The 23,007-nt window shown below is 42.2% G+C and overlaps 1 protein-coding gene across 1 annotated transcript; it reads left to right on the forward strand.

Moving 5' to 3' along the window:
* The first annotated feature begins 9 nt into the window (after positions 1–9).
* RAE1 (ribonucleic acid export 1) lies at positions 10–9,463 on the forward strand. The gene is made up of 12 exons (XM_082490998.1): positions 10–77; positions 656–752; positions 900–1,004; positions 2,508–2,600; positions 3,005–3,091; positions 4,061–4,147; positions 4,409–4,480; positions 5,055–5,162; positions 5,505–5,611; positions 5,711–5,786; positions 6,323–6,517; positions 8,104–9,463. The coding sequence occupies exons 2-12, from the start codon at positions 663–665 to the stop codon at positions 8,188–8,190; spliced, it is 1,107 nt and encodes a 368-aa protein (XP_082347124.1). The 5' UTR covers positions 10–77; positions 656–662; the 3' UTR covers positions 8,191–9,463.
* Positions 9,464–23,007: the final 13,544 nt, after the last annotated feature.

Raw genomic sequence — 23,007 nt, forward strand, 5'->3', positions numbered from 1 at the left:
AGACGCGGCCTGCCCCCGCGCCGCCGCTGCCTGAGCCGCTGGGCCGCGTCGCTGCAGGCAGCGGGCCTGCCACACGGGTGAGTGAAGGTGGGCGTCGGGCGTCCCGCACGGTACCGCCGCGGCCCCGCTTCTGTTAACAACCCTCTGCCCCCGACCGGCTGCGGGCCGTTTCTGCCGGCGGGGAAGCGGGACCTCCGCGAAATGGCGCCTTCTTGCCTGCCGGGCATTCTCGCGGCCCCTCATCGGGCGGGCGGTAGGCAGAGACATGAGGTTGTGGCCTATGCCCGAAGGGGAGCACCACCGTGGCGGGAGCAGGGCTCCCCGAAGCGGCGCAACCCGGCGGTGCCGGGGCGGGTTGGGGAGGTGGGGGTGTGTTACTTCTCGTCAGGTGACGGCCGGAGAGGGACCCCTGACAGCGGTGGCAGGGTGGCCGACCTCGAAATGTCAGGGATCCAACTGCAACGAGAAGTGTGGGTTTTTTTGGTGTGTTTTGTTTGGCTGGGGTTTTTTTATAATAATTTCGTATATTTTTATATTCCTGTGTGCCTCCCGGGTGGGCTGAGGGGTGTGCTGGTGTAGTGATTGTGGTGAGACACCCTGGGGATGCTTGAGGGCCTTGTGAGTCTTAGTAAGCCTTTTCCTTCCTCGTTTGCAGGGCAAAGATGAGTCTGTTCGGATCAACATCGGGGTTTGGTACTGGAGGTACCAGCATGTTTGGCAGCACGACTGCAGATAACCATAATCCAATGAAGGTATGTGCATTAGCCTGTGTGGAACCACTGTTCCTATGGTGTGTTTTAACGTGTCATGGCAGTACCTACTAACTTACTGTATAGAAGTAATAGGATCTTAGTGCACGGTTTTCAAATGTGGCTAATTTCATCTTCTGTCTTTTATAGGATATTGAAGTAACATCTCCACCTGATGACAGCATATCTTGTTTAGCATTTAGTCCACCGACATTGCCGGGTAATTTCCTCATTGCGGGATCATGGGCAAATGATGTAAGTACTCATAATCAGACCTACAGATGACTAAGTGGGAGCATTAGTGCCTAAACTGCAAAATGTGATCCTAAAAACTTATGCCAGGGCACCTGAAACTTTTGCAGAACTGCAAAATTTGTTTCTGGTGCCGAGGCACTAAGTTTGACATAGCTGAGCTGCTTCAACTGAGAAAGTCGGTTGTGATCCTCAGATAAGTCATTCCTCTGCCTGTGTGTTTTAAGATTCGGATCAGAATATGTGCTCAATGTTTTCCCCATTAAATTTTTATTGGTTTGATTTTTTTTTTCCCTACTTGCTTGGTTTTTAGCTTCATTTTCTTATACAGTTAGGCTAACATAGTTATGCTTTGCCTGGTGACAGAACCATGAACACAACGGTAAATCATCCAATTTCACAGTGTAGTCTCAAAAAGATTGAGTTCCTACAACCTTATTGAAGTTTGTTTGGATTGAAGGGTGAGATCCTAATGGGCACAAACAGGGAGGGGAAGACAAAGGCGAGCACCTTTTTTAACTGGTCTGTTTGGTCTGTTGGATGGTAGGCTGCAGCAGGCAGCTTCTTCCTAGCTGACGGTTGAGGGTTCTCCAGGAGAGCACTGGGAGGTGTTATGTGATCGTAAGGTACTTTTGAGGTGGGATTGAAGTTGTAGGGTTCAGTTGTGGTTGTACAGATAAAAGGAATGTAGTCAGAGAAAATAAGGTTTCACTAGTTCTGAAAAAAAGCTTGGTGTTTCATAATCGTAGAATCATAGAATGGTTTGGGTTGGAAGGAACCTTAAAGATCGTCTCGTTCCACTCCCTCTGGCATGGGCAGGGACACCTCCCACCAGCCCAGGTTGCTCAAAGCCCCATCCAGCCTGGTCTTGAACACCTCCAGGGATGGGGCAGCCACAGCTTGTCTGAGCAACCTGGCCCAGTGTCTCACCATCCTGAGAGTAAAGAATTTCTTCCTAATATCCAATTTAAATCTCCCTACTTTCAGTTTAAAACCGTTACCCCTCGTCCTATCACTACACTCCCTGATCAAGAGTCCCTCCCCAGCTTTCCTGTACCCTGTAGGTACTGGAAGGCCTCAAGACCTAGAGCCTTCTCTTCTCCAGGGTGAACAACCCCAACTCTCTCAGCCTGTCCTCACAGGAGAGGTGCTTCAGCCTGCTGAGCATCTTTGTGGCCTCCTCTGGACCTGCTCCAACAGGTCCGTGTCCTTCTGATGTTGGGGGCCCCAGAGTCCAGGTGGGGTCTTACCAGAGCGGAGCAGAGGGGAAGAATCCCCTCCCTCACCCTGCTGGCCTCACTGCTGGGGATGCAGCATGGGACACTGTTGGCTTTCCGGGCTGTGAGTGCACGTTGCTGGCTCATGTTGAGCTTCTCATCCACCAACATTCCCAAGTTTTCCTCATACTTTTTGTTGGAGAAACTAACGCTGGAATCTTGAAGAAGAGAAGTCTTTTAAGTTCTTAGTGTTAATATGTTATGTCTGCATATGCTTCTCCTGTTACAGGTTCGCTGCTGGGAAGTTCAGGATAATGGACAGACAATTCCAAAGGCTCAGCAAATGCACACAGGGCCTGTACTAGATGGCTGCTGGAGTGATGTATGTTCCTATTTAAAAATAAACAGTTTTTACCAAAACCCTAAATTGGCATGTGGTTTCCAGACAGACACAGGTGTCACATGTAGATGCAGCCCATGATTATTGTATAGATTTATGTTACTGTAAATATGTGCTAAGCATGTCCTAATAGAATAGAGTAACATGGGCGTAAGAAGGGTAAAAGTGAGTTTAAAAGTAAGAATGTATTTAAAGCTAGAAAATAGCTAGCACAGTTTTCTCTTTTACAACATACAATTGTAAATTTCCATTTGTAAGTTTCTTCAGGGTCTTGCAATTCCTGTAGATGTTATGCTATTACTAGAAGAGAATATGATGTGACAGTTTTCTCAATAGATACTGCATGATAGAGCTATTTAATCTCTTGGCCTTTTTCATGTTTTTAGGATGGGAGTAAAGTATTTACTGCTTCCTGTGATAAAACTGCCAAAATGTGGGATCTCAACAGTAATCAAGCTATTCAGATTGCACAAGTAAGTAAGCAAGCCCCAAGCTATTTAGGCGGGTTTTTTTTTTCCTTTTCTGTTTTGATTAAAAGCTACCTTTATTAGCAAATTAAGCTAATGTTTAGTGCTTCTGAAGTAGATAACTAGTATATGAAGAACAGGTTGTAGGGTGCTTTTTATATTTTTGAGCTAATTAAGTGCACATGAATAGGGAGAACTGCAATCAAAGTGATTTGAATAACCTGTGAAGCTGTTGCCTGATTGCTGCTGTGATCGCACTAAGTCACCCTGCTGCATTATAGGGGAAAAAAATTTACCAGCTTTCTGCTGCAGCAGTAATAGGGATTGTAATTTACATTCTCAATTCAAATTTAGAATCTTCTTTTCATAGTTTTATATATAAATATATATAAATTTTCATAGAATATGTAGTTAAAGTGACTAAAATGAGTTACCAGTTATATAATTTAAGATAATTAGTCCATTTAGTGCTTGCTTCTTCTGTCTTATTTGAGGTGATAAAACTCAGATTCTCAGCCTTGACTATAAAATGTTGTTGGTGTAATTAACATAGGCCTTCCTTCTGTAGCTCTTGTCAGAAGAAGATGGTTTTTATATTAGTTTGCAATAAATAATGTATTAAAGTGTTGATTTTTAGCATGATGGATAATATCCTTTATAAATAAATAAAAGTCCTGCTGTTCATAATTTGTATTTCTGCTGGGACCGTCATCCTGTGTAGGGATGTGTACTACTTCATTGTAGTTCTTCGTGTCGGGAACCATTTCTTTCTTATGATGTGGGTGATTTTACAGCATCTAAACAACACAATAAGGTCATGACCAACCTTTATCGTAACTGCTGTGACTAAAATGGTGAATCACTTTTCTTGAATGGATAAAAAGTGTAAATATATACAAAAAATATGAGCAGCATAAACAGGAAATGTGGACTGTTATCTTAGTAAGTGTATGCGTTTATCCTTTTTTTCTTCAGCATGATGCTCCTGTGAAGACTATCCATTGGATTAAAGCACCAAATTACAGCTGTGTGATGACAGGAAGCTGGGATAAAACTTTGAAGGTATAATTTTTACCTGAACAAACGGACACAAAGCTACTAATCCTTGTATGAAAATATTTATGTGCAATTAAAATCTTTTGTTAAACACTAATACAAAAAACAGACTAATGAAATAGCCTCACTTCACAGAGAGCAGCAGTATTCTGACTATAGACAAGAATGAAACAACTTGGTACCAATTGCATTCTCTTTACTAAAGTAATTTAAATGGTATATCCACAAGTCCAAGCATAAGTTTGTTGATTTCTCTGTTTCCATCAGTTCTGGGATACCCGTTCACCAACACCTATGATGACATTGCAGCTCCCTGAAAGATGTTATTGTGCAGATGTGGTAAGCAATGATGTACGGTAAACTAATGGTCAGCTGGGTGACTGGGAGTAAGAATAAGCTGGCAGTCCTTGAGGCTTTTGTAGGTTAGCACTAACACCAGCTGTTGATATGGTATCATAGAATAGCATTCGATCTCTGTGATTTTAGCAATAAGACATAAATTGATTTTGATCAGGCTCTGGAAAATAGGTATTTCCATCATACAAAACACACTTAGTATCCTTTTAACATCACAAAACCAAATCATCACTAGGACTGACCTACCCTTATTTCTGGATGAGTTTGTGTTAACACTACTGCGATTCACGTTGGAAGGGTCAGCTAATAATTAGATGATTTTTAGTATGTTTTATTTCTCAATGGCAGGGAAGAACTGATTTGTTTGGTTTGAAGACATGTCTACAAATGAACTTTGTTCTTTTTCTTCTTCCCCTTTCCCTCCCTCTCTTCCCCACAGAAAATAGTCTAATTCCTTTAACTTCTTTAGGCATTTCTGTGAAATAATAAATAGAATTCTCCACCATGCTATTAACGCAAGTGTGTCTGTCTCAACCTATTTTACAACATTATCCAGGTTCATCCTATGGCTGCTGTGGCAACTGCAGAAAGGGGTTTGATAGTTTATCAGTTAGAGAACCAACCTTCTGAATTTAGAAGAATAGAATCTCCTCTTAAACACCAGGTAAATGATAATATTTATTACAAGTGTATTTGTACAAATTGTTGAAGTTTGGGGTTTGTCGTTTTTTGGTAAAAACAAGCAATGTTTAAAACCAAAGTACTTTATTATAGTATGGCACATGTCCTGGTTTGCCACTGATCCATTGCTGATCTTCATAAGGATTTAGAAATGTAAATACTGTTGCCCAAATTCTCAATAGAATTTGACCTATCTCTTGGCCTTGTTTGTGGTTTTGCTTTACTTTGCATTGATGTATGTGATGTTTTGTGTCAACGGACAGCATTCAGAAAATTTGGCCCTCAAGTCTTTGTCTGAAACCCTCTGTATCTTTCTCAAATTTAGCATCGCTGTGTTGCTATTTTTAAAGACAAAGTGAACAAACCTACTGGATTTGCTCTTGGAAGTATTGAAGGAAGAGTAGCTATTCATTATATCAACCCCCCAAATCCGTAAGTATCATTTAATAAAACATCCTTTTTGCATTGCTCAGTTTACAATGAGGAAGTAAAAAGATTTTTTTGTTTATTTTAAATTTCTTCCCTCCCCAGTGCAAAAGATAATTTCACTTTTAAATGTCATCGCTCCAATGGAACAAACACATCAGCACCTCAGGATATCTATGCTGTAAGTATTCAGTGTACACTGCTATATCATTTATACAGGGCGATATACACTCTTAATGTAAAATTGGCTATGAATTGTTTGTTCTCCTTGACCTTTTATCCTGCCTATTGTTATCTTAGACGTATGTTTAAAGACCAGTCACAGTTATACCTTAAGAGGAAAGTTAAATTTTTGCACTTCTGTTAAAACAAGCACCAGATCAGCCATTCATTAATTCATCGTAGTGGAATTGATGCTTGTTAATTTTGCTGATATTGAAACAATACTTTATTTGTGTAATGGGGTTATGCATTGAATTTGTAGGTACTACGAAAAGATGATACTTTCCTTGTTGCTTTGCTGGTTTTATTTGATTATGTTTCTTTTCCGAAGAACATATCTGAAAACAGTTTAAAAAAAACCCCTCTATATCTAGTTGGAAAAAAAAAAAATCTTTGCTTCATATTTACTCTCTGAGGATTCAGCGTATGTGTTGTGAGTGTTCCCATCATCTGTCCATTTGTGTGTTTTACATTGCAATTGTTATGATTCTGCAGGTAAATGGGATTGCATTTCACCCTGTCCATGGTACTCTTGCAACGGTAGGATCTGATGGTAGATTCAGCTTTTGGGATAAAGATGCACGAACAAAGCTAAAAACATCAGAACAACTTGACCAGCCGATATCTGCTTGTTGTTTCAACCATAACGGCAATATATTTGCGTATGCTTCCAGTTATGATTGGTCAAAGGTAAGAAAGGTTTAGACTCGGTTGTCAAGTGCAAGTATGAATGTAAGACTATCCTTTTCACCTGAGGCTTTCACTGTTCTTTATAAATAGTAGCTGAGTCTTTCTAATTTCACAAGCGTGCAAGAAAAGTTACAATGGTCATTTTTTAACACTGAAGTAAGTAGTTAATTCTTTGGTTTTTAGCTTCAGTTGGATAAGAGTGCTAAACAAAGCTATTTTGCAAATGTGGATGAGCAAAATGCAAATTACATGATTTAGAAGTTACAATGGTTGCCTAACACACATTCTGCTCTGGGGAGTGTCATGGGGCAATGTGCCACCCTAACAGGTTCCCACAAATCTCTTTGAAATGCACATCTCTGCTTCTACAGATTCTCTTTGGCTTTAAAAAAAGCCGAGACTGTCGTTATAACCACTTAAACCAGCGTTTGGATGCCATGTACTGAATTTCCAGTACCATTCAGTGCAGCTTGCTGGTGGCCCTTATTTGTGTATTTCTCTTCCAAACTTGACTCGGCAATAAATCATACAGATGCAAGAGAATCACAACAAACCATAATATGTGGAGAATCAATACTTCTTAATACTTTAGGAAGGGAGCAGCAAGGCTGAAATGTAACCGATTTTAATGGAGTGGCAACTTCCATTAAAAGTATTACTTTCCTGCTTTTAAATTTGAGGATAACACTCCTTGTGTTTTTGACTGAAATGAATGCAGATGGTACACAGGTGAACTGGATTGCATGCCACAAAAAGAGCAAAATTTTTATTTACTGCATTGTATCTAGTCTTCTGGATGCTGCCCAAAGGTAGCTTTGTTAGATGCTAGGACGGATGAATTCTGTTCTAAATGCTTGGGTAGACTGCAGTGGTAGGTATGGACTGATGTATCCTTCTGACCTGTAAACCAATATTAAGTAGTAAAACCATTAGGTACTAAGTATTAAATTTCCTTTGTAGAACCACTTCTGTCAAGTAGAGTTGTTAATTTTCAAGTTCCGTGTTGGACTGCTAATAGCTTTATTAGTGTTTACTCTCCCTGATTCGAGTACTTGTGTATTGAGTTGGGAATGTGTATGCAAATAATGTCAGTATGCAAAATAGTATATTTGCATCTGCAATCGGGAAACAGATGTTTTTGCAATTGCCTGTAGAACTTGGGGTTTGCTTTGAAAAAATGTGACCTTGTTTCATTTAAAAGATAGAAAATATGAAGTGAAACTGGGTGGCCATTAAAGTTTGTTTCTTCTCTACCTAGAATGATATTTAAAAAATAAAAAAATCATATTGAGCTCTTATGCTGCATCTATAAAGTAGAGCTTAGACATATGTGGTTATTTTTTATGAAAAGTTTTTTATACCTTAAAAATGGATGAACATTCCTTAAATTTTACTTTATATGCACAGTTCTTGTAATTACTTGTTACAGTAACCCGTTCTAATCCACCAGTGTTGTCCAATATCTGGTCTTAAAAGACTTTAAGATTAAATCTTAATAAACCAAACTCATGGAATATTCTTACATTTTAAGGTAATGCTGATATTTTCTTATTTAAAGAGAGTAAATAGATTATTTTTCTTTTTAGGGTCATGAATTTTACAATCCGCAAAAGAAAAACTACATTTTTCTGCGAAATGCAGCAGAAGAGCTAAAGCCTAGGAATAAGAAGTAGTGAGTATGAGCCTGACTTGTGTTGCTCTACTGTTGCCATTCCTGCCTCTACTCCACTGCTCTTCTGCCATTTGTGCCCTGTTGCACCACGGTTCAGTCAACTTTGGATCGCTAACATTTAGCAGGAACTGTAAAAGTTACATTAAATGTATTCTAACTTGCTGGAGAACATTTTTCAAATTAGATATTCTGATGTGTGTAAGAGAGAGAGACTAATATTCACGTGACTTAACCACTGTCTGTTCCACAGCAATAATGAAATTGCAGCAAAATCTAAATCTGGGTTAGATATTCCTGCTTAAAGTGCAACCATTTGTATCTATGGATTTATTTTATTAGTACTATATTAAAATATGTTAATTGTAATTGTTCTGGAGACGTTGTATAAATACTGTATTTTTTTGTAAGTACTTGAAGAATTGCAAGTAATTCTTCTCAAAGGAGGCTTGTTATTACTTATTATTCAGGGGTTCTTTCATTGCTTTCTGATTTTTAAAATGGAAATACTGTCTTCTGTATGCCAGGAAGAAATGCCTTGCAAATTGTTTTCCCTCATTTTTTGAATGAGTTTGGTAGGTATGTAAGTGGCCAACAGGAGTGACAGAAACTTGAGACAGAAGATGGGCACAGTGCAAATTCTGCTTTATTTTTTCTTACGTTCCAGCAATGGACATGACTTTTGAGCCAACGATGCTCATCCTTTTTCTAGTCCGAAGGAGAAATTGCCAGTTGTGCCAAGCGATGTATAGTTAAGGAATATGAGCAAACCATTAAAAGTTTTATTTTGTTCATGACCAAACCAGTGTGTGCAAAATACTTGTGGCCTGAACTGCTTTAAAACTGACACCTTTTAGAGTTAGAAGTTGGTTCGTTTACATCTTTCTTAACCTGTTTTTGTCCCTTAACGGGGTTCTGTACTGAAAAAAAAAAAAAAAAAAAAAGTACTAATTTTTGTATTAACTAGAAAATAGTGCTGGCGAGTTTCATCCTGATCAAAAATGCTGTGAAACAAAACAAGTGGGTCTCTTTCTGACTTGAATCTACCACTGTTTACTTTTAACTAGCCAGTTGTATACATGCCAAAGTTTTCTTTTTAGAAGTGAATGCTTATTATTCCTGTTCAACTGTTGTTTGATAATGACTAAATAAAAATGCGGGGGCGCATGTATAGAAATACCTGTCCTATTGTACAAATTCTCTGTAAAACTGTTTGTTGTAACATTTATGGTTATGGATTCATGCTACATTTCAAATAAAATTTTTACTAAATGCTTTTTTTATACTCAAAATTTCTATTATTAAAAACATGGGCAAGGTGGCATGCTTCACTTCTAAAAGCAGCTTCTTGTCCTCCCACTGTAATTCAGATATATTTTCTGAAAGTAAAGTACTTTTCTTCCAGCTGCTTGACCTGGAAATGCGTTTTCCAGTTGCTATTTCTTTATGAATGATTCCTGTGGTTTTGCGTCAAAGAATGAAGTGGACTAGTGTGAAAGGCCTTTTGTTCTATAAGAATGAATCAAGTTCCTGGCTATCTCAACAGCCAAACACCTTACAATTTGTCTTTAGTACAAATGAATTGTACTATTTTCAAACTCTCCATAGCCTGCTGGTCCTTTAACTTCTGACTCTTCACTTTATGGTGTTCATCAGGTTTTGTTGGGTGTGTATTTCTTGTTTGGTATAGTCGCATAGTTGAGGAAAGTCCATGAACTATAATCTGCTGTTGTTTTACAGATGCTCTATTCTGGGTTTTATTTCTCAAGATAGATTGTCTTTTTTCCTGCTACTTCTATGTTTTACATGGTTTTCGATTTCACATTCATGAACTCTTTGTTTTCTTTAAGATAGGAAAGAGTTCCCAGCAGTTAGATCAATAGCCGCTCGTTTGCTCAAACATTTCTTTCGGTTTTGTTGATTTTTTTTTTTTTTTTTTTTTTAAAAAAGGTTGTGATTGTTATGCTGTAGACTGTATTCCCAGACTTCCTAATCAAAGGAATGTCACCAAGCAATTGCAGACTCAAGGTTAAGTGTGTGTGGTCATAGATGGCAAAAAAAAAAAAAAAAAAAAGTCATCTTCTGTGTGCAGAACTCCCACTGGTGTAAATAGGGAAGAATGGAATGTATCATCTGTTTCTTGTTTAAAAAAATCTTTTTATTTGTTTAAATATTTAACAGTGTATGATGAGAAAATAGATTCACTCTAGTTCAGCAGGTACGTTGCTACTGGATCCAATGGAGTTGCACTTACTTAAGTGGATACGAAGTTTGGCCAAAATATATTTTCATTACGAAGCCAGCACTGGTAAGCCTCTCGTTTGGTAACACAGTTCTGTATTAATATGTTGAGTACGTACTCTCCTGTTGGAATCAATTTCTTTTTATCTGTCAGTGAGGTTTCAGAATTATTTAGTCATCACATTAATTGTTCAGACTAATTTTAGAAGGACGTATTTTCCATTACGTTGCCGTGCACATTAGGTATATTCAGTTGGGAGGACAGAGTCAAACTTTGAACTGATTTGTTTTCCATTACCCAAGTTAAGAGAATGCATTGGCAATTTACTCCTCCCTGGAATTACTGTGAGGTTCTCTTGTAAAGTACATACAGCTGTTTCCCTTCAAGCATCAAACGTGTAGTGAGAGCTTATTCATACACAAATAAGTGTTAGCGCATGTTCTGGAAATGCGTTAACTTGCTGTCCTATGATAGTTACCTGCCCCAAAAAACTGAATGAAGTAAAATGAAAGGTTCTAACGTGTACCCAAAGCTAGGAATACTAGATTTATAAAATAACTGATTTTTTTTTTTTTAAAGTTTGCTGTCAATGTTTGTTTTATTGCAGAAAAATAATCTTTGGCATAAAGAGAAACTCAGTTAAGCCCCCTCCAAAATGGGGACATTTTATAAACATTTTCAGATAAGCTATCTTAACCTTCCTCCTGCAAGTCTCGCATGTCAGTGGCCTTGCACATTGTTTTAATAAAGTGTATTTCAGAAAACTAAGCAATTGACAAAAAGATTGTCTGCTAAAACCTTTCAGAAATTAAAGACAGACATGTTTGCACAACGGCAGGCAGTCGGACAGAGTATCTTAATTAACCATCTGTGAAATGCAATAGCTGAATTGGGGAGTGCTCCAGCCTAGCTCCTCAGCCAGGAAAACAGGTTAATTTGAGTCATTCTCCAGAGAAGTATGGATTTGGGATAGAGGTGAGGTTAGGTCTATGTGGGAAATTTCAATAAAATTATTGGTTAGGCCTAGCTCAATTTAGGTGTGATTAAGTGCTATTTGCAGACGAGGCGTTTGGGCAACCGTCCACTGTAAAGGAATTGTGTCAAACCAGTCTCCAAAGGTTTACGCTGTCTGGCCTTTGAAATCATAGAAGCCTCGTATTTCTTGTTTGGTTTTTTGCTGTTGCTGTTTGTAGAGATGAGCCAGGGCAAAATGCAGAGTTAAGGTTTATGCTGTTAGGTTTTTACGTCTCCAGGTTTGCTAGCTAAGCGTCATTTGCAGTCTGGCGTTACGACTAACTTCGCTTCTTTCAGAAGTTTTGGATGGAGATTCGCTACGTATACCGTTTCCCCTGGGCTGCTCGGCTTACCAGCCAGGTGGGAATCATCATCTGGTGCTGCGACACGAAATAACGAATGGAACAGATTCAGAATAAAAAACCAATTCCTTTATAAAATTCTCTGCGCTAGCACTTGCAGTACGCACAAAACGCTCTGCCTGTGCAATTTGAAGCTGTTGCTGTAAGTCTCCCGTTACGCCAGCAGGTGGCAGCGTTGATGGCTTCGTAGAGAAAGCTTTCCCTGCAGCGGCCGTGCGCTGCTGCGCGCTGGGCTGCGCTGGAGTAATCCCTGGAGCGCAGAGCCTCTGCTGTAACACAGATACAGTCATTTGTAATATCGGGCTGTCCCAAAATACTCAGCGAATGGAAGGAGATACATACAAGATGGAAATACTTTTTAATTTGAGTTTTACAGGAGCGTACATGTCTATCCATAAATGTAAACCGAGACCTTTCTTAGAACAAACAATGAGATGCTCAGAGGGACATCTGTCTGTCTGTCTGAGCTTTAGGGACCAGAAATTTAATTTAAGTGTTTAGATTAGACGAGGGTGGAGCTGAGCAAGTTAGTATATGACATGGACTATTGGCTACTAGTGTTCTAATTAACTTCCCTTTCTAGGACAAATCTTAATAAATTAGACTAGTTTTCATACTGCTATTGTAGGATTCTGTAGGTTTAAAACTGTTAAGCAACTTTTTTTTTCTAAATTGGATTTCTTGAAGGGAGAAAAAAGCCAAAAAAAAATCCTTCACTAGAAAACAAACAAGTAAGCTCAGTGATAAGCTACTTAAAAACAAGGGCACTTATTTCCAAAAATTTGAAATGCGATGTCTTTTTTTTTATTTTCCTTTTCAAAGCTGGGAAATGCACAAGATAATGAAAGGGAGAAATAGTCTTGAATTACAAGATTTGAGTACATTTTAAAATTGCTTATTTACCCTGTGTAGCCATTTTGTCCCTGGGGCGTGTGTGACCGCTAGCCCCAGCTCCCGAGCCCCGGTGATGTGGTTAGCCTGACTAACGCCGTTTTGTGAGGCAAGCAGCCATTCGCTGGGACTGAGCCGCTCGTGTATTCGTTTCCCACGTTATCAGTCCCTGAAGGTCCTGTGAAGCAAGTAGACGAACCAAACAGATTTCTTCTTCCTCTCCATGCTGGCTTCAAGATTTCTGGGTGCCAGGCCGGTTACTCCCTTCCTTGCCAGCCTTGACGGCCCCAGGCACCCGGCCAGCCTGGTGGCGGTGGTGTTCCCAGCACGGAACAGGGGAGCGTAACAGCCCCCGGAGCGCTGTCTATAAAATCAAGCAGTTACAAGCCCTCAGTGGGGAACTTGGACCTGAACTGCTGCTGGTCAGTGAGAGCCGTGACCAGGGGTGCCTCCAGCCTCGGCTCCTTCTCCGAGGATTGAGTGACTTGACTCCTTTTACATGATTTTTTTGAGTCTAAATTATGATCATCTATTGATACAGAAAACCGTGTATTAAGATCTGACCCGATCTGCAGAGGGCCCAGGTGATTAGAAATGATAAGGTTGTATTATAAATTCTGTATTATGCTACTTATAGATTGTACCACATTGATCCTGCTTGTAGACATCCTGTGCCATTTTAATCGTAAAATCTGTGCTGTGCTATACAAATCGTAATGTCCTGTTAAGAAAATAAAGCTTCAACTGTAACTATTGCTGTAACTACAATTTAGTGCTGTTATCATTCTGCCAAGGATCCCTAAAAGAACCCCTCTGTCCTCTTGGTATTAAGCGACAGGCATAGTTTAAAAAAAAAACAACCCAAGCCAGTAATATCTGCATTGACAGAATGTTGTCTTCACACACCTCTGGCCATGAGTTGGAGTTGGTGAAACTGTATATTTCATCCTACAGCTCATGGTCAAACATCTATTCTTATTTCCAGGTAAGCTTAGGCTTATATTCAGGCAGTGCAGAGGCCGTTGTGCTGCTCTCGGCAACGGGACAGCCATTTCATGTGTGGAAACTGCTTCTCTTCTTCCCTCGCCAGGTCAGAACCAAGGGAGCGGCATCATCAGCTGGCAGGTGTGTCCTGTGTACACCCGGAGTAGCCTGTGTTCCCAAGAATCCCCAGCAGGAAACAAGCGCACGGGAATACAGCCGCCGGAGCGGCACACCGGGATGTCACAACTACGAGTGTCATGACTGAGAAGTGTCAGGGATGCGTCGGTTGGTCCCCCGGGACACCACAGCACGGGGCGGGAGTTGGGCTGCAGACGACTGTTTTGGGTTGATCAGACTCGTTCCGCAAATGCAAAGCAACCCCGTGGTTATTTGCACCGGGTACCTGCTTCTGAAATGGGGACAGCGGTACGTTAGGCAAAAGGAATTTGCGCTGTTTAGGACTTGCTTGTACGGTAACAGGAGACCGAGGCGATACGGCAGAGGGGCTGTGTGCCTCGGGAACGCTTTGGCATGGACACAGCAATTCCGAATGTCTGTGTCGCATCAGTTCTGCAAATACTTTTTGTTACAGTGCATAAAAGATACAATACCTGTCAACGTTAGCTTTGTAAAGAGAGACCGTTTTCTTCTGTTGGCTAATTATCCAGTGAATACATTCAGTTTGAAGAGACACTTCAATAATTTATCGGGCATGTGCCAGGTAATATAGGAGCTTTTGTCTTCCTCGCGGCATAGATCTTCAGTCGTGTGTAACTCAATCTCTGGCTTTATGTATTCAAGGAAGTGTTTCGTATAGCTCCTGTATCAAGTGCCACTGAAAAGCAGGCCTAGATAAAAGATTAAGGTAACGCTCTTAACTGTGAATAGGGAAAGTTTACCCTTTGCTGTCCAGTATATCTTTTGCAGGCGGTAACTGCTTTATACGTGAGGTGCGTATGTGCTGAGAGCCAACGATGAGTTTGTCGCAGTAATAGAAAAATGCTGGAGACGGCCTGGTAAAAACCCGGGTCAGTGAAGTCTCTCCTCCCTGACTTTATGGGGTATTAACAAATGCTTTGTAGTCTGATACCGAACGCTTTCTGTCATTAGCGTTTCTTAAATGCAAATCGTCAGCAGCGCTGCATTCTTTGGTTTGTTCCAGATAAGGAGAATGATAATGTTCAGTTCCTGGGAACACTGTGAAGCAAAACTCAAGCGTCGGATTTTCTTCAAAGCCTCCCGTGGTATTCAGTGACAGTTGTGCCATCTCCCAGAAAGGCGTAAGTTCAAATGTCCTTTTCTGAGCCGCTGTCAGACGGTTCAGTCCTCCCCCTCTGCCAGCCTGCACGACAGCTCGCCTGCCGCAAAGGGAGGCACAGTTTGTTTAAAAGAGACCATGATTATTGCGCTCGGTAACGTGCAGACATAATGCAGCAGCTCAAACTATTCTCAAATGACTCAAACCAAAGTTAAAATACACTGTGTGGTTTGTTTTTTTTTTTTTTCCTTCGGAAGGACAGCTGTCTGCCATGCTCCCCCTGTAAGGCAGAGTGGGACTTATGGACTCAAAAGGATGGATATCACTTACTGACAGGTAATTGCTTTCTGCAGACATCTGACTCTTTTCCTTGGAGGTCTCTTTTTTCTACATAATATTCATTCGTGGTCTAAAGCGGCAGGGTTGCAGACAGTAATTGCTTGTTTATGCATTAATGTTTGATTTATGGAACACAACCTATATATTTGTAAAGAACGACTTTACATCCGTTGAACATTGTCAGATTTCAAACATTAGTATGTGGCCTTTCAGAAACACGGTCACTGGACTGAACTGGCTGTTCACAAAAACACAGAAAGATGGGAAATGTCTATTAAAAGAGAACAGCTTAGCAAAACCTTTTTCATTGAACCCTTCTCCCATCCCGCTTTTGTTCAACCATAGGCTGTGTGATGCAGTTCGAGTCATTCTGTAATGCTGACCTATGTCTTTCACAATGGCTGAGGTCATCCAGTTCATCATCTGAGCACCTTTCTTTGGTGGTCCTGCCAGCAGCAGCCAGGAAATGAAAGAAAAGATGACTGACGTCTCCAGACTGTTCTGAACATGGCTTGGCCCAGTGAAAAGTTCCCCAGTAGTAACTTTCCTATCACGGAGTCATCTGAGAACCTACTTGCTCTACTATCTTGCTCCTGCTAAGCCTCCTTATCTTCGTGGACAGTGCTGTCAAAGCTGTCCTGGTAAGGAAACAGAAGAGTTGTTTTTTCTTCTTGTAGGCTGATGAAAATGTCCTTTGAGGTAGGACTGGCCTTGGCACCCGCAGGCTGGCAAAAGGAAAACAATACTCCAAGAAGCAGAATGGATTTCCGGATTTAGTACCAGTCCATAGGCGTCATTCACAAGCTTGACTTTGCTTCAAAAATATCGACCAACTGATCTATCGACCTTTTTCTGTCTTTCTGAGAATGCATGTGATACATACCCTCTTTATTGTCTTATGCACGTCTCTAGGTACTTACCCACTAACTACAGCATGAGGTTGTAACTGGTCCCGGTGATTTAGCAGGAAATAGCCTGGCTTTCTTTCAGTTGTCATGTTCAGCCGATGTCATGTTCAGCCGATGTCATTGTCCTGCTGCAACGTTGGGGACATCGTGTTGCTGTCAATTGCCTGTTGAGCTATTGATGGCTGTTCCTCGTCAGCAATGACTGCCATGCTCCAGCCCATCGGGTGTGGGTGTTGCGTGGCATCACCCGAGTGAGCTTTGACCTTTGCAGTCTGTGACTGTGCTGCCCGTCGGTAGCAGTGCCATAACTGAGTTTTTTGTAAAAGGCACATTTTAGGCCTTTTGAGATCATGTAGAAGCTGGAATCATTCTGCCCAGATTCCAGTCCAGGTAATGGTGTCTTTCTTTTTAAATACCTTTCCAGGCTCCATGGATATAGCTTTTGTATGCGGGGCTGATATGTTGGTCTGATGTCTTGGCAGTTCAGTTGTGTTCATACCCTGTTCAGAGCCACTGCAATAAATCTTTGCTGCCTTGTGTTTGAATAGAGTAGACATGGTGACTAGAAGGCTCTGAGAGTTTCTAACTAAACCTTTGAAGAAGGTTAATTATATACCATGCCAATCTTTTTTTTATTGTGTATGTATTCTGCACTTGGCCAGTTCATTGTGGGCATTAAATATCTTCTAAAAGTATCAGAAATCGGAAGGGTGATACCAGAGTAGGTGGATTATTCATCTCATTGGATGCGACAAGACGGAACAGTCTGTATTAGTGAGGTCTATAATACAGCAACCTGCAGAAGAAGACACTATCAGATTAAGGAGGTGATCCAGATGGGTGAGACCTGGCTGTGCTCACCTGTGGGAAGTTGGGTAGAAAGGGCCCACCTGAGGGCTGACCCAGCGCTGTCGATGTGTTCCAGCTCTGAATTCGCTTTTCTTTAGCTGTGAAGAATGTCTCTCTTGCCCATACAACTGTGTTGTACGTCCCAGAGCTAAGACATCTTGTTTAATGTTCTTCTGTGTCCTGACCATTCCCTCGTTGGAGCGGGTGGACAGTGCCTGCTCAGTTTGTGCTACCAGTGTCACATGCAATCCCATGAAAAGGTCACGGGATGTGGCCCTGGCAGCTCAGGCAGAGATCGTTAGGAACCTTCTGGCGTTTTCTTTTCTTTCTTTTTTTTTGTAAATCAGAAAATATCACTTAGTTTTAACATAACAGTTCAACAAAAATTTTTGAGGAAAAAAAAATATTAATACTGTTTCAAAATTCCCAAAATTTTCTGCTTCCATTCTTTGAAGAACATGAAATTATTTCTTGCTCATTTTAAAATGTAGTGTATGGTTTTCAAAATGCTAACAAACGTATGATGTTACAATTAATATTTTCCCAAGGTACAACGTAAAATTGAAATAGTGAAAGCATTTCCTGAACTATTTCGAGATGTGAGCCTTGCAGTGTGACTAAAATTGAATGTTTTTTTCTAAAAAACTTTTTCAGGGAGGAAACCCCTTTTGTTCAATAATTAAATCCCAGCCTGAGAGAGCTGGGACAATGTTTCCATTAAAAAAAGCCATAATTTCTGTGCAGGGATTCAGGAAAAGAACAATATCTTTATTGGAGGTTGTGTTTAGCAGATGATGACTACTGGTTTTGTCTCTTTATCTTTCTCTGCCTTCTCCCCCAGCCCTGCCCGTCAGATCTGGGGATACCTGAGCCTGTTCCTGAAGAAAGTCTTCCTCCGTGGCATCGCCAAAGGTAAACTTGAGGAAATGGGCAGTATTTTGGCCTACATATTTAATGTTCTCCTGACATCACCTAATGCCGTCAATAGCAGGAAAATGGGCCTCTCCATTTTACACCTCGTCTTCATCATTACTTGCTCTCAATGGAGGACTTGTGGTAGAAAATCTGGATAGAAACTTCTGATCCAGAAACAGACATGAGCTGTTTGCTTTGTCTTGTTCCTTTTCTATTTCTAACCTTTGTCATCCCTTTCCTATCTTCTCCTACAAAGTGAAGAAGAAACTGAAATCAGGTAGTGAAGGGTTCTATGATTTTGTTGCGTAATTCAGTTGCAATATGAACATCACAACCCTTTGCATTAGTTTATTCACTAATAGGCCAAAGAGCAATCATCCCCAAGGTCACAGGAAAGGCAAGGGTTACCGTTGCTCTAGGCCAAGGCATTACAATACCGATAATGACAAAACTGTTCGGTATAGATGGCAACGATGCCAGAAAACAAGTCACCATCCTAATCGAGGGCAGTATTTTCCTCTCTCGGAAAGCCATCCCAGCTCCTGCTGCCAGGCTGTGACAATGCCCGGCAGGCAGCCCCAGCCAGCTCGGCCGCATCCTCCATGCGTTGCCATCCCAGCTCCCAGCGTGCCCTGCCAACACCGGGTATAGTCTGCCTGACCGGGGCATTTACACACACAACTGCCAGGAGGCTCCCTGTGATAAACACCACCTCGGAGACCATGGAAGAGAAGCTCCCCAACAGCAGAGTAATCAGTACCAGTTTGCTGATACCAGCACCAATAAAAGTAGGTTTGACCACTCAAGGTGTGCTGCAGCACATGTTCACCACTGGGCCACTGAAGCACCTCTCCTTGCTGTCCCAGTCCTTCATGGTCCCAAGCGGGTGGTTTGTTCTTCCCCTGTGACGTGCTGTGACATGCATGCTCAGCACAAGAGCACAGGGAAGAAAAAATGCCAAGCTGCTGTGTTGCAGCTGAGCCTCATCTCTGAGAAATTCATGGGAAATGGTGATGGCGGCTGTGTGAGCTGCAGGGAGTCTTACTGCCACAACGTGTCACCTGGTTGACAGGAGCGAAGGTAGCTCTGGCAGTGGCAGCACCCAGCAGTAGCAACTGAAAGCGGTTTACCATCCAGTGGACTTTGATTCTTAACATTGTCCATTGGTCCTGGGAAGTGCAGGACCAGAGGAGGTGGGGAAGGAAATAGCAAGCTCTGGACACATACCATCAATAAAGAACAAAGCACAACATTCCTGAATAGAGACGTTCTTGCTGGTGGTTGCAGGTGTATGAGCAATGACGTGATGGCACAGCCTCTTGGTTTCATTGGCCGTTGTTCCTCTTATGCCTGTATTTTAATCCAGGCTTATATCCAAGGCTTGCATCGCAGCTCTGCCTTCCTGTGGCAAGATCCTCCAAGCAGCTATGAGCTCTGCAGTTTCTCTCCCTAGCGTCTGTTTTATTTTTAGGGGATCTTGTTAGCCGTTATCATGATTCGGTTTGTCCCTAGTCTTGGCACAGACACACAACTCTTATTTTGCGAAGGGATATCAAGTGGGAGGGCAGGAAAGTTTGGAGAAGTAGAACTAGTCTTTTAATGACTTTTCCTTTCACCACTTACTCTCTTCAAAATGTGTTTGTGGTCCGGTCAGGTGTCCCATTTCTTGCTTTTCTCAATGCCGGAGTTACCAATGTCCATATCCATGTGCCATCCTATTATGTTCTTTTATTGCAGGTTGCTTTTATCATTAAAACAGATTATTCTGTGACCACTAGAGCTGATGGTCCATTTCTATGTAACCAGCGTAGGAAATAGAGCTTGCTCAGCATCCCCAGTTCTGAAATATTTCAGAAGAGAAAATAGTCCTGTCGGAAGAATCCTACTGAAGCAAACGCCTATTCAAAAAGCAATCCTGATTATGAACATCCTCTACTCAAATATTTTGTTAAAAGTGGCCCAAAGAGGAAGAGTTTTTATTTTTTTTTAATTCTTGTTGCAGCAGCAGCTCCGAGTTAAGCGATGGTCATGCTGTGTTCAGGGCATCAAAGCAGAAAATCTGAGACAAAGGGCCCAGATGCAGAATTTCCTGCTATAACCTAAACCAAATGCCACTGCATGCAGCTTCCCTCAAGGTCTCCCAGCTACGCTACTGTTCACAGCCTCGCTGGTGGCCAGCATCCAGACTGAGCATTAGCAAAACTAACAAACCAGACCGTTCCCACAGTAAGTCCCTTGCTCTCCAGCTAACTTATTTAACTGCAGAGCTTCGAAGAGGGATGTTTCATCTACTGTTGTTGCAATAACGAGTAAGCGGGTATCCATGGCGAAACCCAAGGGCACTGCCCTACAGCGACGAAGTTTTGGCTAAGCAGCAGCAGAAGCTGAAAAAGGTCAGAGCTCCGCAATAGCCCCGCTCCATTTTAAAAATAAAGTCCATCTGTTTCATAAGACACGAGGGAGGTTCTTCAATGGCTTTCAGATCAGACCTGCGATGTCTCTACACAATCCTCCCGAAGACACCAGGGGACGAACGGGAAATGCTCAAACAAGTACACAAGGACAGCACCACGGAGCTCCACTGACGGTCACGCCACCCCTCCCTGCCAAGGGAGGGACAAGAACAGAAACGACTTTGCGGCTGTGCAGAGGGCACGGAACAGGGCTAGCTTTTCCCTGCAATGAATTTGCTACTCTTTCCTCATCTCTCTGTCCTGTTCTGCTCCCAGAGCTACAACTCCCTCTGCCATACTTTGTTTTTCTTCCTTTGGACAGGGACCGTTTCTGCATGGTTCTGGCTGCTCTTGCAGTGCCGCCTTCTCTAAGACTTTCGGTGGAATGCAGGATGCTTTGGTTCGGTGATCTGCAGCTGCTCCGTTTCACGTCTTGGATAATGCTGCTGATGTCCACCTGAAGGAGCCTTTGTGTATCAGTTTTGCATAAACCTCAAGGAATATATTAACATGCAAGTAAAAAAACAGTGAGTTCTGTTAAGAATGCTGAATTACCATAAAATTAGTCTTCCCGATGTGTATGAGAATAGGATTCTCTGGATTTACAGTACAAATCCTATACATTAAGAACGTGGATGGTCCTACACCGCTACTACAGCTGACTTCTCCAAATCTACTCTTTGATTCACCGGTGTAGTTTTATTTCTTAATAAATACAAAGAACTAAATACAGCCCCACAATAGCACATATCTGGTCTGCGTTCCCCTTTTTGCTTGCAGTCTGCTCTGGGATTTGGGCTGAGCATGGTCCAGCGTTCCCCAAGGCAGCTTTGTACTTTGACTGTGTCTCTCTCTGCAGGAGCTCCTGAAGTGTTCTCTTCTCGGGTGCTCTTATCATTGTAGTAAAAACACAGGACGGTGTCAGCAGACGAGCTCTGCCGGGCTCCCTCAGGTTTGAGCTGATGGCTGGATTTAATCTGCTGGTGTTTTGGGGAGGATGACTGCTTATCCCAAGAAGGAGGGGGAAAATGAGAAAAAGGTTATGATTAAGTCACATAAAGTTACCCTTACTTGCTTTCTCTTCTCTTTCCCGCTGCGTTTGTGGTAACAGCTCATTAGGCTGTGCTTATAATAGCTGTGCCGTGAGACAGGAGATTTCGTTTCCCGTCCTGCTTTCCAGGGTGTGGCAAAACAAATGCACACCCCCCGGCCGCGCCAGCAGTGCTGTGGGGTCTGCGCTGCTCCCCAAGCGCGGGTTCACCCCGTCTTCTTTCTTTTTCTGTTCTGCCTGTAAGTGAACTTCTGTTGCTGCCACGAGGAAAGAGGAGGATCTGGGATCCCTCTTTTGAGAGATGTGGGGGCTCGTGTTTGAAGAGGAAACAAGTCTGCGTTGTTTTCCCCCCCTGACCAGCGTAAGCATCGAGAACGGAGATACTTGTGGTAGCTTTTGAGAACTCCGTGAGCCGTGCCCGCCTTGCAGAGGAGCCGGAGTCTGTTTGGATGATTTGAATCTCTGCCATCATTTGGAGCAGAATGAAGCTCTGTAAGAGGACCGCGACTGAATGCCAACTGGGTTGTCATTAGCTCGGGCAGCCCGGGGAGCAGCTGATGTGCAGTTTGTGGTGGAAGTCATGCAGACAGAAGGGGTATGACTCAGTGGTGGAGGGGCCCCAGTCTCCGGCTGTATTCCGACCCCAAAGGTGTATTCTGGGCTTGCTGTTGGGACGGAGCAGGGACAGCCAGCGGCTGCTCACACGCACGTCACTGCGTGAAACACAAAGGCTCCCGGGCTCCCCGCGTGACCCTCCCTTCTGCAGAAGGCCGTCGCTAATGTTGCTGTGATGTTGGGTGCTGCTGGCCCAGCTCCATCTTTCTTCCACAGTAATCAATGGAGTCGTGTCCTACTCCTGAAGTCTGGTGATTTAGGAATGAAAAGCTTAATGGCTTTCCTTGACTTTTTTTTTTTTTTTCCTTCTTCTTTTATGAAGCATAGGGTGTTTAGAACTATGGAAGCAGTGCAAGAAAAATATTAATGAATAACTACGGAGTGCAGACATTAACGCATTCCTTTCTCTTGAAATAACTGGCTTTTCTCTGTGGGCTCTGTAAAAGAAAAACGTCTGCAGAGTCTGAACCTGCTGTACAGAAGCCAAAGTAGATGGTGATTTAGAACTTCACTGGCTTTTTTGCTAAAATGTTATCTCTGCATTTATCATGTGGCAAAAAAAATCTCTCTTTCTCTGCCAAATGATAACCCCGGAGAGGCAAGATAAACCTAAGGAACAGGGCAGTTCTTGGGGGTCTGGCCAATGAATTTCTGGGTGATGGCAACTGTGAATAGAAAAATGTTTTGTAGGACCCCGTCCCACACCGTAGGCTCTAACTGCTGTTGGGGGGGAGGAATAAAAGCATTGCAAGCACTCCACCATTGGTGTGTCTTCCAAGGGTGGATTTTGAGGCACCGAGTAGCTTTTCAGCTTTTATTTTCCTGCAGTTATGAACAGAGGGCTACAGGAATTAAATATGGGGCTGCACTACAGTAACTGTACTCCCAGCTCTCAATCCCAGCTTTCCCAGGTCAGGGCTGAAAACTGCAGGTCAGATCA

Source organism: Vanellus vanellus, assembly GCF_965231255.1.
Source record: "Vanellus vanellus genome assembly, chromosome: 15".
NCBI lineage: Eukaryota > Metazoa > Chordata > Aves > Charadriiformes > Charadriidae > Vanellus > Vanellus vanellus.